Source organism: Lithobates pipiens, unplaced genomic scaffold (assembly GCF_037356315.1).
Source record: "Lithobates pipiens isolate NorthernLeopardFrog02 unplaced genomic scaffold, aLitPip1_a1.2 Scaffold_19, whole genome shotgun sequence".
Taxonomy (NCBI): domain Eukaryota; kingdom Metazoa; phylum Chordata; class Amphibia; order Anura; family Ranidae; genus Lithobates; species Lithobates pipiens.
This window is the reverse complement of record NW_027507764.1, coordinates 371,035,717-371,053,021: the sequence shown is the minus strand read 5'-3', so window position 1 is coordinate 371,053,021 and position 17,305 is coordinate 371,035,717. Positions and strand designations below refer to the sequence as shown.

General features: G+C 40.6%; 1 protein-coding gene across 1 annotated transcript in view; it reads right to left on the bottom strand.

Annotated features, from left to right (window-relative positions):
• Positions 1 to 17,305, bottom strand: part of MRS2 (magnesium transporter MRS2) — a 55,877-nt gene that overhangs the window by 14,627 nt on the left and 23,945 nt on the right. Inside the window, exons 6-9 of the mRNA XM_077492276.1 lie at positions 14,333 to 14,463; positions 14,123 to 14,239; positions 10,711 to 10,863; positions 7,543 to 7,660 (exon numbers count right to left, since the gene is read on the bottom strand). Of these exons, the coding sequence (XP_077348402.1) occupies positions 7,543 to 7,660; positions 10,711 to 10,863; positions 14,123 to 14,239; positions 14,333 to 14,463 (519 nt within the window). The remainder of the gene's footprint in view (positions 1 to 7,542; positions 7,661 to 10,710; positions 10,864 to 14,122; positions 14,240 to 14,332; positions 14,464 to 17,305) is intronic.

Below are 17,305 nucleotides of genomic sequence, written 5' to 3'. Positions count from 1 at the left end.
CTGCAATTTTTTTTTGCCTCAAATGGGAAGGACGAGATGGCGGAGAACATACTATGGGAGGCCCATAAGGCTTACATAAGAGGAATATATATCTCACTTGGGGCAAAAAGAAAAAAAGAAAGGAATAAAAAGGTAAAGGAATTAAGAGAAGAAATTAGGAGATTAGAATTAAAACACAAAATAGAGAAACAAAATGGAAAGGGACAGATACAGGGGCTACAACGGAATCTAGCTATAAAAAAACTAGAGCTGGAGGAAACAATAGAGCAAGAAGTAAGGAGAGAATATCATAAAATAACGAAAGAGCGATATTTCTTGGGAAACAAGAATGGCAAGAGTTTAGCTAGGATATTGAGGAAAAAGAAAGCAAAAAATTATATTGAGAAAATAATAGATAAAAAAAACGAGATCAAATATAAGACTGAAGATATAGCGGAGGTATTTAGAGAATACTACGAGCAATTATATTGGGTGAGAAAAAAGGAGACAGAGCAGCAAGAGAATATTAGAAAGAGGAAAATCAAAGAATATATAATAAACGCTAAGGTCCCTACACTATCACAGGAAATAGTACAGGAATTGGATTCTCCTATAACAACATCCGAAGTAAACCAAGCAATAAAAGAAACAACAGGAGGGAAAAGCCCGGGCCCGGACGGCTATATAATAGAATATTATAAAAAATTTGGGGAAATTTTGTCACCAAGGTTATGTGCATATTTTAACGGCCTAGATATAAAATACGGACTGGGTAAGGAAGCCTCTCTAGCAATTATCTCCACAATATTGAAAGAAGGGAAGGAAGGTATGATATGTTCAAACTATAGACCAATCTCATTATTAAATACCGACATAAAATTATTCGCAAAAATACTAGCTACTAGAATGAAAAAAATAGTTCCGAACTTGGTCCACCCAGATCAAGTGGGGTTCGTGGGGGGCCGAGAGGGAAGGGATAATGGAGTGAGGACCCTATTGCTTCTCCAGAAAGCCCAAGAGAGCAAAATCCCCAGTCTTCTCTTGTCAATAGATGCAGAAAAAGCATTTGACCGAGTAGACTGGGGATTTATGCTGGGCACGTTGAAAGAAATGGGATTTGGTATCCGAATCCTGAGTTGGATAAAGACACTCTATGAGTGCCCAATGGCAGTGGTAAGGGTAAACGGCAACTTGTCTGACCCCTTTAGAATGTACAATGGGACTAGACAGGGTTGCCCACTGTCACCCATACTGTTCGTGTTGACTTTGGAACCACTGCTGGAGACAGTGAGGAAAAATCCCGATATAGGAGGAATTGAGCTGGGGGAAGAGGTTCATAAAGTAGCCGCATTTGCGGACGATGTCCTATTTTATGTGACAAAACCTAGAATCTCCATGCCAAATTTGGTAAAGAGTATCGAGCAATATGGAGATCTATCAAATTTTAAAATAAATTTAAAAAAAACAGAGGTTTTAAGTGTCAGCACGAGCAGTGGGGAAGAACAGGATATCAAGGGCAAATTTCCCTTCCTATGGAAAAAGGAAATTAAATATTTAGGTATAAAGCTGGCAGCCTCATTAAAGGAAATCTATGAGATAAACTATATCCCCCTACTGGACGAAGTAAGAGAAGATACAAAAAAAATAATGATGAAACCATTGTCCTGGTTTGGCCGGATAAATGCCCTTAAGATGATCATACAACCAAAAATATTATATAAGTTACAGATGTTACCGATATATATTCCCCCAGTCTACTTTAATACTATTAAACGTCTAATAACCAAGCTCATCTGGAAAAATAAGAAGCCTAGAATAGCCTTAAAGGTATTACAACTGGGAAAAGAGAGGGGAGGTCTAAAAGTACCGGATTTTAAGAAATATTACGAATCTATAGTATTAACACGGGTGGTGGAGTGGACAAAATTAGATAATGAAAAAAGATGGGTGGCAATAGAACACAGCGCTGCAGAGACACGATTAGGAAAGGAAATTTGGATACCCCCAAAACACAGATCACTCGGACCAACAACACTTGCACTCACAAAAAACGTTTTTAGAATATGGGATGGAATTCACAAGCATAATAAGTGGAAATACAACTCTCCACTAATGGCATTAAAAGAAAATAATTTATTCTCACCGGGGAAGAGCACTATGGGAGGACACTGGATTAGAAGAGAAGATATTCAATTGAGACACATAATAAATGCGGGTAAAATAAACACGTTAGAAACACTACAGGAGTACATGGATATAGATGGATGGAGGTACCTCCAGCTCAGACATTTTGTCTCATCATTGCCACAACCACTGAGAAGTGGAACAGACCTTAACGCCTTAGAGCGGATATGTGAGGGGAAAATAATAAGAGTAAATATCTCACAGATATACAAGATGCTGGGAGAAGTGGACGAGACGGAGGTACCTATATATATAAAAAAGTGGGAAGAAGAAATAGGGCCACGAGGGGAGAAACAGAATTTAGAAAAAATCTTACACTTAACACACGGGACATCGAAAAATCTTAATACAATAGAAATGAATTATAAAAGCCTTGCTAGATGGTATAGGACACCAGACAAGATGAGGAGATATCAGGAAGAGCAACTCGGGATGTGCTGGAGAGGGTGTGGACAGCAAGGGACTGCGGCACATATCTGGTGGGAATGCCCAAAAATTAGAAATTACTGGAGAGAAACATTAACTTTAATAAAAATAATAACAGGAACTCAGGTACTAGAAAACCCATGGACATGTCTTTTCCATGGTACAGACACCCCAACTCAAAAGTACAAAGAAGGCCTCATAGGAAACCTAATAAACGTAACAAAGAGCTTGATACCAAAAAACTGGAGACAGGCGGAAGCCCCAAAATTGAGGGAATGGATAGGTAAAGTAGAGGACATGTATAGAATGGAGGGATGGGAAGAGGATGAGGAGAGCGGGGAAAAGAAATTTCGAAAGAAATGGAAGCAATGGAAACTGTTTAAATCAACGAAGAAATATGAAGAGGTAGTAGGGCTATAGGGGGGGGGGGGGGGGGGTAGTAGGATGCATATGTATATGTATACTATGTTTTATACTTTTTGTATGGAAAAAATTTAAATAAAGATTAAAAAAAAAAAAAAATGGTCTCTTGCAAAGTGGAAGACTGTTCTGTGGTCATGGGTGCTGCATCCTCCAGACTTAAATGAGAGGGACCTTCTGGGTTATCAGCCTCAGTTCATAAGCCTGCATGGTATGGGGGTGCATTAGTGCATATGGAATGAACAGCTTGCACATCAATCAATGCTGAAAGATATATCCAGGCCAGGCTTTAGAGCGGCATATGCTCCTATCCAGATTTCTTTCAGGGAAGGCCTTGCATAATTTAGCAGCAATATTAATCCGCATACTGCATCTATGACAACAGCATAGCTTCATAATAGGAGTCCAGGTGTTTAACTGGCCTGCCTGCAGTCCACACATTTCACCAATTGAAATGATTTGGCTCATGTTGAAATGAAAAATACGACCAAGAAGACCCAGGACTGTTGAGAACTTAGAATCCTATCTCAGGCAAGAATGGGACAACATTCCTCTCCCAAAACTCTATATAACTCCAGACATTTTACAGGTTGTTGTTAAAAGAAGAGGGGATGCTACACCATGGTAAACATGGCCCTGTCCCAACTTTGAGACTTTTGCTAACATCAATTTCAAAATGACCTTTTTTTTCCCTTAAAATTGTCAATTTTCTCAGTTTAAACATTTGATGTTTTCTATTTTCTATTGTGACTAAAACTTGGGTTTATGAGATTTTGTATTATATTTTTTCATGTGACAGTACTGCATAAATTACACTTTGCTACAATATAAAGTAGTGGGTGTACAGCTTGTATAACAGTGTAAATTTGCTGTCCCCTAAAAATAACTCAACATGCAGCCATCAATGTCTAAACTGCTGGCAATAAAAGCGAGTACACACCCAAGTGGAAATGTCCAAATTGTGCCCAGTGTCAATATTTTGTGTGGCCACCATTATTTTCCAGCACTGCCTTAACCCTCTTGGGCATGGAGTTCACCAGAGCGTCACAGGTTGCCACTGGAGTCCTCTTCCACTCCTCCATGATGACATCATGGAGCTGGTGAATGTTAGAGACCTTGTGCTCCTCCACCTACCATTTGAGGATAGCCCACAGATGTTCAATAGGGTTTAGGTCCGGAGACATGCTTGGCCAGTCCATCATCTTTACCCTTAGCTTCTTTAGCAAGACAGTGGTCATCTTGGAGGTGTGTTTGGGATCGTTATGTTGGAATACTGCCCTGCGGCCCAGTCTCCGAAGGGAGGGGATGATGCTTTGCTTCAGTATGTCACAGTACATGTTGGCATTCATGGTTCCCTCAATGAACTGTAGCTCCCCAATGTTGGCAGCACTCATGCAGCCCCAGACCACCACAATCCCACCACAATGCTTGCTGTAGGCAAGACACACTTGTCTTTGTACTCCTCACCTGGTTGCCACCACACAAGCTTGACACCATCCGAACCAAATACGTTTAACTTGGTCTCATCAGACCATATGACTTGGTTCCACTAATCCACGTCCTTAGTCTGCTTGTCTTCAGCAAATTTTTTGTGGGCTTTCTTGTGCATCGTCTTTAGAGGAGGCTTCCTTCTGGGACGACAGCCATGAGACCAATTTGATGCAGTGTGCAGTGTATGGTCAGAGCACCGACAGGCTGATCCCCCATCCTTTCAACTTATGCAGCAATGCTGGCAGCACTCATACGTCTATTTCCCAAAGACAACCTCTGGATAGGACGCTGAACACATGCACTCAACTTCTTTGGTAGACCTGTTCTGAGTGGAGTCTGTCCTGTTAAACTGCTGCATGGTCTTGCCCTCCGTGCTGCAGCTCAGTTTCAGGGTCTTGGCAATCTTCTTATAGCCTAGGCCATCTTTATGTAGCGCAACAATTCTTTTTTTCAGATCCTCAGAGTTCTTTGCATGAGGTGCCATGTTGAACTTCCAGTGACCAGTATGAGAGTGAGAGTGATAACACCAAATCTAACACCCCTGCTCCCGATTCAGACTTGAGACCTTGTAACACTGAGTCACATGACATCGGGAGAAAAAAAATGGCTAATTGGGCACAATTTGGACATGTTCACTTAGCGGTGTACTCACTTTTGCTGTCAGTGGTTTAGACATTAATGGCTGTGTGTTGAGTTATTTATGTCACATGGTATTTGCGCAGCGTTTTTTAAAACGCAATTTTTTGGGGGAAAAAATACACTATAAAACATAAGTTTACCTTTGGGAACATGTTACATATTCCACCTGATTTTAGGGTGGAACATGTAACATGTTCCTAGTACTGCAGTCGCTGTGCCCCCCTCCTTGTGGCAGCAGTATTGGGAGAAGTTCCCCATACTAGCTGCTAGTTTTTGAACGTAGTGCGGCCGTGTGGGGCTCCTCCCACACGTCCGCGTCATTCATACACAGAGCTCAGTGTATGAATGAACTACACGTCCAACAGCCCTAGTGGCTGTCGGCTTGTAGTTCTCAATGAACTACTGTGGAGCTGTGGTAGTTCATTGAGTCTTCCTGTAAGAGTATCAGCTTACCAGTACGGGATGTACGGGTAAGCCGATACACTGATAATGCGGAGGAGACCAGCATGGCATCAGTGATTTCCAGATCGCTGGTGCAATTCTTTACAGGCTCCCAATACAAAAAAAATACACATTTTTTTACCTGCAAAAAGATGTGCGTTTACTATTTTTTGTACAAAAGGTGAACTTATGCTTTAATGAATTATTTTTGCACAAACACAATATAATACCTATTTTTTTTGTAAATTTTAAAAGATTGTTACACAGAATAAATAGGTATCCAACATGTCATGCTTTAAAATTGGGTCCACCTGTGGAATAGCAGCAAACAACAGCACTTAATATTCTTTACACTTTAAACGCCTTTACAGGCCACCAGTTTAGAGGTACACAGGCGGTCTGGTGCTAGAATTATTACTCTTGCTCCGACATTCACAATGGCTCACCTGTGGTGCAATCACCGGTTACATATGCGTGCAGAAGTAATGTATGCGTTCGCATTAGCGCGTACATTTTTTCTTTTTATAGAAAATGTTATTTTTATATTGCTATTACAAGGGATGAATAACATCCCTTGTGACAGTATAGGCCGTGACAGGTCCTCTTAGCCGCTAGCCAACCAGCCGCCGCAGTTCTACTGCGGCAGCATGGCTCGGCTGTGCGAATCGCCGTTATGCTACGTCGGTAGCATAAACGGCCACTGGGGGCATTTACGTGCCCCCCGAGCCGATGCGAGTGCCCAGTGGTCTCGATCTCCGCCGGGCTCCCGCGATCGCTCAGGGCACATGGAGAATCGGGAGCTGCACAGTCCCATTCCCCCTTCAGTTAGAACACTCCCTAGGATACATATTAACCCCTTCACTGCCAGTGACATTTTTACAGTAATCAATGTAATTTTAAATCGCACTGATTGTTGTATTAATGCCAATGGTCCCAAAAATGTGTCAAAATTGTCCGACGTGTCCGCCATAATGTCACAGTCACGATAAAAAAAAAAAAAAAAAAAAAAAAAAAAAAAAAATCGCTGATCGTCGCCATTATTAGTAAAAGAATTATTAATAAAAATGCCATAAAAACTATCCCCTATTTTGTAGACGCTATAACGTTTGCACAAACCAATCAATATTCGCTTATTGCGATTTTTTTTACCAAAAACATGCAGAAGAATATGTATCGGCCTAAACTGAGGAAAAAAAAATTTTTTATATATTTTTTGGAGATATTTATTATAGCAAAAAGTAAAAAATTTGTTTTTTTTTCAAAATTGTCGCTCTTTGTTTATAGCGCAAAAAATAAAAACCGCAGAGGTGATCAAATACCACCAGAAGAAAGCTCTATGTGTGGGGGGGAAAAAAAGGGGCATCAAATTTTGTTTGGGAGCCACGTGGCACGACCGCGCAACTGTCAGTTAAATCGACTCAGTGCCAAATCGCAAAAAGTGGTCTGGTCTTTGGCCAGCCAAACGGGCCGGGGCTTAAGCGGTTAGACCTCAAATATCTCCTCTGGCCTCCAAGGCAGCCTATAAACAGAGAGGTGGAACCGGAAGTGACGACATACTCGATGCTTCCTGTTTCTAGAGTCACAGAGAGAAAGGAATGTCGTCAGTTCCTCTCTCTCTCTGTTCTTCGCAGCCATTGCTGTCGGTCCAGGGTTCTGAGATGGCAGAGGCTGGGAAATCCAGTGGGGGGTTTGAACCCCCTTCTGTCACCCGCATAAGTGATCAAGTGACTGTTCAGCCACTCAAATCACTTCTGTATTAGAGGGAATCGGCTGAAAACTTTTCATACTGGGTGATGCCTGCAGGAGCAAGCATTATTCTGGGATATCCATTGCAAATCAAGGATGTCCATGGACATCCTACAGTAGATGAGTAGTTAAAAATCTTTACAAGCCAAGATTTTGCTATTATCCTAATGTATACATTTCTTTGTCTTAGATTATAATATTTATTTCTGTACTTACATCTTCAAAGGTAGATTCCAAATTCATTCCAAAGGCGACTCCAATAAGACCAAACAGTGAGATGGAGAAGGTACCCATGGTAAGTTGTAAGTTGAGTCTCATCATTACATTTCGGTGGCTGTAAAACAAACAGGTACAATAACTTGTACTGGTAGCTGCATTTACAAGCATGAGAATAGACTCACCTACCTGCAAAGGAACAGGAGCAGGAACAGTTTATGTAGCCCACCCTTCTCTCACACTTGTCAATGTTTGTAGAGAACTATTTCTGAATTTTAAAGATGCAATTAGGGTGGGAAACTGTAGAAGCTGTACCAAAGAAATGGCAGGCAGACTGTAAAAGACTAGTCACCAGTATTGCTTGTGGGCTCCCTATTTCTGGCTTACCATTGCCTTGTTTTGTCTCTGAATGGAGGTAGCCATCATGATAGAGAAGCAGTGATTTGCTTCCTCATATCTAAGCTGCTCCCCTGATGACTGATGAGATAATGATCAAGAATCATCCGGAGATGAGCGGGAGCACAGAATCACCAAATTAATGAAGTACAAGCATAGTTAACCCAAGTACAACTCTCTCTCCAGCAAGCAGCACAGTATAAAACATCACCAAGTCTAACTCTAAGTCTTGTGCAACTAGCAGTCAAAAGCAGCACAACCTGTCACACACCAGACATGCAGCTATGGGGTTGTAGGCATAGGAAGGTTGAGGTACAGTCATACTGTACCAGGAAGTGCCCTGCCATTTTTCCAAAATGAATTAAAGACAAAAGTAAAATATTTCAGCACGCAAGCCAGTATGTTACTTGGATTTCCATGTATTTAACATGCAAAGCTGTTCTGGTTTTTACATCCATAACTGGTGTTCTGTTCTTACCTTGTTCCTGGCACAGTATTAATTACATTAAAAAAATTAAAAAAAAAGTCAGCTACATAGGCTAGTCCCTGCCCAGTCTGGCTATCTCTGTCATATTGCAGACAATCAGAGCTGCACCCTTCCTCCTGTTGGGGCGCAGCCAATCAGAAAGATTTCCTCTTTTTGCATGGCCTCATCCCTGCCCAGCTTGGCTGTCTTTTAGCTTTGCTGTCACACTGCAGCCATTCAGGAGGGTTTCCTTCTCTTAAGCACAAATTCTGTGCCCTGGCCAATCCCATGGCACCTGCTCAAATGAGAGAGAGAAAAAAAAAAAAAACACAACACAGAAAATTTGGAGGTGAGAGAGACGAGGAGTGGAGTTGGCCAGTTCTTTCTGATGTGCTTGTTTTTTCTATTTGGAGGTGAGAGTTCTGAGAGCCTTTAGTCCGTGGAATTATATCACTGCTTTCATCTGCGATTTTTCACCATTGGTGCCTATGAATCACAGTTTATAGACTTTTTATGTGTTGCATATTTTTCTCTATACATTTCATTTATTTATATGTTTTTATACTTCATCACCACTTAGCACTTTAAAAGGATCTTTTTTGATTGATTTGCGCAGGACTTTTTTTCACTTGTATTTTTGCTGGGTAGTTTGTGTACACTATCAGGTTCAGCTGCATTTCTTGCACCTTATATTTGCACGTGCACTTTTGTTGTTGAATATTTTTATATATTTTTTCTATTTTTTCCATTTTATACACTGTTTTTTTTGAAGAGGTATTTTTACCCTGTTTATTGTTTGTATTCTTAAGTAGTAGCGCGAAGGCCTGTTTTTCACTATTTTAAACACAGAAAAGCGCCTCTAAGTGCAATGTTTAATATGCAGTATTATAAAATATCCAACACTTGGATGGCTGGAGGAGATGGTGATGATCAGCTCATGGAGAGACACTTCTGGGCATGTGATGTCAGTAGGATGTAGAGGAGCGACAATGTTGTTCAGAGCCATGCGCCAGGCTCGCTCTGAAACACGTTGTGATTCCTCTACATCCCGCTGACGTCACACGCCCAGAAGCATCGCTCCACAAGACGATCATCACCATCTCCTCCAGCCATCCATAAGGATCAGCCGGCTTCCTCTCTGGCTTCTTGCAACTTTCGCTGCTGGACTTGCTCACTCAGGACACGCTATAGACACTGGAGACAATCCCAGGAGATTTGATCTCCCACAAGCACACCAGTCCTTACCTAGATGTAAGGGATATTTTATAATACTGCATATTAAACATTTCACTTAGAGGCACTTTTCTGTGTTTTTTTTCTATGTTGATATCCTGAGTTGGCTTCACTCTTGAGAAAAGCTGGCCCTTAGTATATGTCTTCCAAGATACCATTCCACATCTTCATCTCTCAAGAAACCTCTCTTCCAAATTATTGGACATTTTCCCCTTACTCCGCTTGTTCGCATCCCCCCCCACCTCCACTACCACATTTGGCACTTTTTGTGGGGTGAGGAGGGAGCGGATACCTGTCAAACCAGCTACCCACTACCACTTCCAGGTAAGATCACCCCCCCCCCACTACCTTCCGGGAGACACACAGGTCACAGAAGACAGCCAGAGCATTTAGAAAGCGCAGTGTGACTCGTGCATGCACAGTAGGAAACCGGCTTCACATCCTGTTTCCCTAAGTTAAGAAGCTGGCAAATTGGCTAGGAGCGCTGACATTGCGGGATTCCTGGACAGATAAGTGTCCTTGTATTAAAAGTCAGCACCTACAGTATTTGTAGCCATTTTTTTTTTTTTACAGGCTGGAACTCCATTAGGCATGGCATTACTGTCATGGACTGGACATGGACATGGAAACTCAAGCATCACCAATGGCCCTTCCCACTGCCGGGGAAACACAAGTTGCGAGCCCTTACTTATAGGGACATGTAGAGCTTGATGTGTGTCATCCTTGATCTGGTAACCTGTCTTTAAACTTAAGCATGGAAGGTAGGCTAAAGAGGTAAGGGAGATTGACGCTGTATGCTAGAACTCTTCGTCAAGCATCCCCACCTGAAACATCACTGAATGGAGGAACTTGTCCTGATGCTGTTCCATGCTGGAAAGGAACTGGAAAACACTAAGGAAAGAAAGGAAGGAGGTAGGCAATTTAAACTCTTTCCACGACTGTCCCTTGGCTGGAAGGCAGTTCTATTGTTGCTGTTGGGATGTCAGTGTTAAACCTCAAACTCCGAAACAATACTGTACAGCATTCAAAATACTGACATTGGATTGGGCAGCAAAGTAATTATAATAACCAACCTATCCAGGTGAAGGAAAATTACACTTTCTGAGTCATCCATTAGTACACGTAGCTCTCTGGCCACATTAGCCAAGTCTTCTGCTTGTCTGTAGTAATTCTCCAGAAGAAGTTCCATCTCTTCAGCATCATCAATCCTGGAAGTACCTTCTACACTGAAAAAGAAATCCCCATTTTTAAGGACTCAACGTCACCAATGAATCAACTACAATAAATTTAAACATACCACATTTTTGGTTGAGGAGGGAGATTGTGGACATCATATGGACAGAATCCCAGTAGTGGGCTGTATTAAAAGTGAGAAGGCGGGGCTCTTTACTCTAGTCTAGAACATAAAAGGAGTCATTTTTTCCAGTATTTCTAGTCACGAAATTTAGCAAGCAATCTTGAATATTCTTTTCACATGTAACTTAGAAGAAGCACTCCAACAAAATGTTTTGAAGTAGCTGACAGCAAAAGGTAAAGGGCTATACCCAAAAGGCAAAGGTCTCTACCCAAAAACTAAAAATCTAACGTTATCATCATATTTCAAACGCTTTTTATTTGGGTGGAGTGCCTGCATTATCTCATATGCCGCTGGTGGAGAAAACAAGAGACCTGCTGTCGAACATTGTGCAGGCGTGGTCCACTGTGTCATTATCATTAGTCTAGCCCAGAGCAATGATGTCCAGCTGACATTAGAGAAAAAGTGCTTGCAGACAAGAATTGGCTGAAAAATACTAAAAAGAGGTCAGTACCAATATGCAACTAAAGGGTGAAAACAGTATTGTATGGGAAAAAAACATGGCAATAGTGCATAGTGCCGCAACAAACTAGATAAGTGTCACAAGCAGCCTCGGGCAGTAATTCTTATCTCCTCTCCATTCACAAACATGGGCACCTGGCCATGCCTCTCCATTCCCTCTATCCAGAACTTGTTTTTTATTTTGTGGGATTCCTTCCTTAGACAGATTCCTTAAAACACAAAAGTCTGACGAAAAATCACTTATTTTTGCATTTAATGGTTTGAAAAAAATAACCCAATAAATGCTCAGCATTATCATCTCTAAATCAATTTAATAGTATGTACCTTACCCAGGAGAATTATAAATGGAGACATTTGTCACGGCAAACAGTAAATGAAAAGCAAAAATCTAATTAAACAGTTTAAAAATCATTTAATATTCACAGATAAACATCGAACACATTCATTAAAACAGAGGAATATCTAAAGCACAAAAGAAAAGTCTATCAATTCAGAGTAAACAAAACTAAAATCTATTTCTCGTATCTGACATAAAACAATTATATTTACATAAAGAAAACATTAAGTCATTTGGGGAGAAGGAGTCTCATTTATATTCAAGATCATTAGCAATTGTCGTGTAAATGTAATTAACGCATACTATCAGTTAAGTTAACTTCAACAATGCAATGCAGCACTTATGTGTTGGCAAAGGGAAAAGATTGATAAAAATACTGAATATACATTAACTGTTAAATGCTTTGCAATTTTCATAAGAGAAATCGGAAGAATAAATAAGTATTTTTCTATAGACTAACAAGTCCTGGGATGACTCTCCTTAAAGTGGTTGTAAACCCTTACAAACCACTTTGACCTACAGGTAAGCCTAGATAAAGCTTACCTGTAGGTCCAAGAAATATCTCCTAAACCTATATGGTTTAGGAGATATTTGCCCGAAAACAGGCACCGCTGTTGACGGCGCATGCGCCGTCGACAGCGGCGCGCAGGCGCACTGAGCGCGGCATTCTCAACGACGGAGCTGCCGCGCGTGTCGGCTTCCGTGCGCATGCGCGGGAGTGACGTCATCGCGGCTTCGCCGAATGACAGCGGCGGAGCTGCGAGACCCCACCAAGAAGATGAATGCAGCGAACTACTGGGGACAGCGGTGACCTCGCTGGCTCCTGCGTCAGGTAAGTGACACATAATGGACTACTATGCGATGCATAGTAGTCCATTATGCTTTGCCTTTGCAGGGAATGAAAGAGGAAGTAAACTAATCAGGGTTTACTTCCTCTTTCCTACTACTTTCCTGTTACTATGTTACCAATCATGTTTTTTTCTCTCCTTCTCTTTAATTGATAAGGCTATACTCTCAGCTATTTCATATAAGCCTACCTAGCTTTACTCTTCCACACTCCCCTCCCCCCTTACATTATGATGTAACACTCCCATTATGCCCACTAGTGTGGGCGTTATGGTTTATTATGTCTTTGAACTTGCTCATCACCATTACGACATATCCGATCGCTATTTGATGATCATCACTCACATATATATTTTTCTTTCTACGTGTTCCATCACTGGCACACATGCTCTCTTTTTTGTTTGATGTCTGACCTTCTTACGTCCCGTGAACACAGGCTGTGTGTATGTCAGTCGAGCATACTGGTAAACCAGTAGCTGACCGACACCCAAAATGGCGGACAGCGCTGATCAGAGTGTTCTGGCTGGGGGGCCGTCCTCCTATCAGAACACAATAGCTCAGCAGGGGGAGATCGCTGTACTAATTTCACATAGTGAGTACAGCGGCTAAGACTGGAGCTGTCAGGCTTTAAAAGCTTTAGTAGATTTCTTACATGCTTTACTTTTACGGATACCCAAGACACTTTTGTTCCTTTTATTGTTTACATTGTCTATTTGAAAATGTAATAATAAAAAAAAAAAAAAAAAAAGATTGTAATATAAATCATATTTAAATCCAGAAAAAAAAAAAAAAAAAAAAAAGATTATATATTGCAGCTTACCAGGATGTTATTACTCAAAAGTAAAAAAATAAAATGTGAACACACACACATACATATAATATATACACACACACACACACACACACACACACACACACATATAATAAATAAATATATATATAATTGTTTTTTTTTTTCACACTTTTTACATTTTTGAGTAATAACATTTTGGCTTTAGGTCTACTTTAACTAGTTGAACATTTTCAATGTATGCAGTACATCCAAAAATGTGGACAGACAAACAAGTTACCGCCCGCAGTAGTAACTTCTCCCATCCTTTGGAACTCCCTACCCCAATCTGTCCGACTGTCCCCTAATCTATCCATCTTTAGACGATCCCTGAAAACCGTTCTCTTCAAAGAAGCCTATCCTACTTCTAACTAACACTGTTTTACTTCCTCCATCAGCTCATCCCCCCACAGCTATTACCTTTTGTATCAATTGACCCTTCCTTTTTAGATTGTAAGCTCTAACGACCAGGCCCTCTGATTCCTCTTGTACCAAATTGTAATGTAACTGTAATGTCTGCCCTCATGTTGCAAAACACTGCTCAAACTGTTGGCGCTATATAAAACCTGTATAATAATAATAATAATAATAATAATAATAGTAACATCATTTATAAAGTAAAAAAAAAAAAAAAAAAAATGGTATCCCAATACATACGGGGGCTGAAGACTATCCAACTTGGTCAAGCACAGCTCTTCAATAAGTTCATCTTCATTTAAAATTTCTAAAATTGCTTCTTTAAAAACTTTGATATCTGTTTCTAACTCAGATAAACTGAAACAAAAAAAAATTACATTTTTATTTTTATTTTAGAATTCGACCCTACAGAATAAGAAAACAATCCATTTGCTTACATATATAGTTTACCTCTTTCCACTCTGGAGCAGAACATGCAATTTACTTCTATCTACCGACATTAGTTTGGGGTCCACCAATGCTTCCAAAGTTTCCAGAATATGAGGTTGTAGATGTTGAAGTCTCCCTTGTAGATTGCTAATCTAACAAACAAAATGGATGCGGATATAATGAAGATAGACAAGTCGAATAAAGAGAACAAAATTAGAGAAAGCAGATGGCACACCATGCTAACAAAGGGATGACACAACAGTAGACATGGTCCCAAATTGAGCAAGTCAAAAAGTCTCCCTAAAGACAAGGGGCACCTTGCGGCACTGTGGAGCTTAATACTTTCTGCTTTTCCACTCATCAGTAGGGAAAAACTTTTAAGAGGAAGGCAACTTTTCTCCTTACTCATTGTGTGGACTATGAATAACACAAGGCAAGAAGCCTTTGAGGAAAAATATTAGGAGATGAACATTCCACCACGTGTAAAATTCACTTTTTTTCATATTTTAAAATGTACAAAAACTGTTGTTAGATATTACAATGCTGAAACCCAATCCATACCTTTAAGAGAATTGTCCACGGCTGTCAATGAACCTCTCTAAAGAATAAAGGTTCTTTCATGACTCACCATATGTGAGTGAAAGGCCCCACATTACACCGCCTCAGTCCCCTCTGACGTTGTCATCTGTGGCAAAATGCATAGGGTGTGGCCTACGCCAGTGATGTCATCACGCAAGTGTAATCAGATCGGAGGCCAGATTTTTATTGCGCAGCCCACAGGAATGTCAATTTTACGATTGATGCCGTGTATGCTTTTCTATTGTGGCGACTGGGTGAGTACATTTCGTGTCTGGTTTATATACATTAAACTTGACAATTTTATGCTAGGGTATCGTATTCTATGTTTTATTCCTGAGAATTGTGGATGCATATTCAGTATTGCTTCAATCGTGGAGATACACAGACCGGTTGGAGGCTATAACTTTTAAAGTGTAGAATGACCGCTGATTAAAATGGCAATCTGTAAGCGGCTAGAGTATTAACAGTCTCAGAGTGGGAGCTTTATGCATGGAAGCAGATGTCCAACAGAGGTATTCTGAACACTTGGGTGCTCATTACCTTATAAGAGTGAAGAGCACTTATAGGGATACTTTTTGTTATTTCTTTGGGAACACGAATCTCTATGGGGATATACAGTGCCTTGCGAAAGTATTCGGCCCCCTTGAACTTTTCAACCTTTTGCCACATTTCAGGCTTCAAACATAAAGATATAAAATGTTAATTTTTTGTGAAGAATCACCAACAAGTGGGACACAATTGTGAAGTGGAACGAAATCTATTGGATAATTTAAACTTTTTTAGCAAATAAAAAACTGAAAAGTGGTGCGTGCAAAATTATTCGGCCCCTTTACTTTCAGTGCAGCACACTCACTCCAGAAGTTCAGCGAGGATCTCTGAATGATCCAATGTTGTCCTAAATGACATATGGTGATAAATAGAATCCACCTGTGTGTAATCAAGTCTCTGTATAAATGCACCTGCTCTGTGATAGTCTCAGGGTTCTGTTGAAAGCGCAGAGAGCATCATGAAGACCAAGGAACACACCAGGCAGGTCCGTAATACTGTTGTGGAGAAGTTTAAAGCCGGATTTGGATACAAAAAGATTTCCCAAGCTTTAAACATCCCAAGGAGCACTGTGCAAGCGATCATTTTGAAATGTATCAGACCACTGCGAATCTACCAAGACCTGGCCGTCCCTCTAAACTTTCATCTCAGACAAAGAGAAGACTGATCAGAGATGCAGCCAAGAGGCCCATGATCACTCTGGATGAACTGCAGAGAACTACAGCTGAGGTGGGAGAGTCTGTCCATAGGACAACAATCAGTCGTACACTGCACAAATCTGGCCTTTATGGAAGAGTGGCAAGAAGAAAGTCATTTCTCAAAGATATCCATAAAAAGTCTCGTCTAAAGTTTGCCACAAGCCACCTGGGAGACACACCAAACATGTGGAAGAAGGTGCTCTGGTCAGATGAAAGCAAAATCGAACTTTTTGCCCACAATACAAAACGATATGTTTGGCGTAAAAGCAACACAGCTCATCACCCTCAACACACCATCCCCACTGTCAAACATGGAGGTGGCATCATCATGGTTTGGGCCTGCTTTTCTTCAGCAGGGACAGGGAAGATGGTTAAAATTGAGGGGAAGATGGATGCAGCCAAATACAGGACCATTCTGGATGAAAACCTGTTGGAGTCTGCAAAAGACCTGAAACTGGGACGGAGATTTATCTTCCAACAAGACAATGATCCCAAACATACAGCAAAATCTACAAAGGAATGGTTCACAAATAAACGTATCCAGGTGTTAGAATGGCCAAGTCCAGACCTGAATCCAATCGAGAATCTGTGGAAACAGCTGAAAACTGCTGTTCACAAACACTCTCCATCCAACCTCACTGAGCTCGAGCTGTTTTGCAAGGAAGAATGGGCAAGAATTTCAGTCTCTCGATGTGCAAAACTGATAGAGACATACCCCAAGCGACTTGCAGCTGTAATCGCAGCAAAAGGTGGCTCTACAAAGTATTAACGCAAGGGGGCCGAATAATTTTGCACGCCCCACTTTTCATTTTTTTATTAGTTAAAAAAGTTTCAAAAATCCAATAGATTTCGTTCCACTTCACAATTGTGTCCCACTTGTTGGTGATTCTTCACAAAAAATAAAAATTTTATATCTTTATGTTTGAAGCCTGAAATGTGGCAAAAGGTTGAAAAGTTCAAGGGGGCCGAATACTTTCGCAAGGGACTGTATCTATATGGGGACACTAGTCTAGGTGATACTGCTATGGACTGTTTACTATGAATTTGATGTATTTATTTATGATTTATTTATTATTTGTTCACATTTATGATAAATTTATTTTGTTCATTTTTTTTTTTTTTATATTTATTCACAGCGCTGCACTTTTCCTTTCATACACAAGGCCCCACA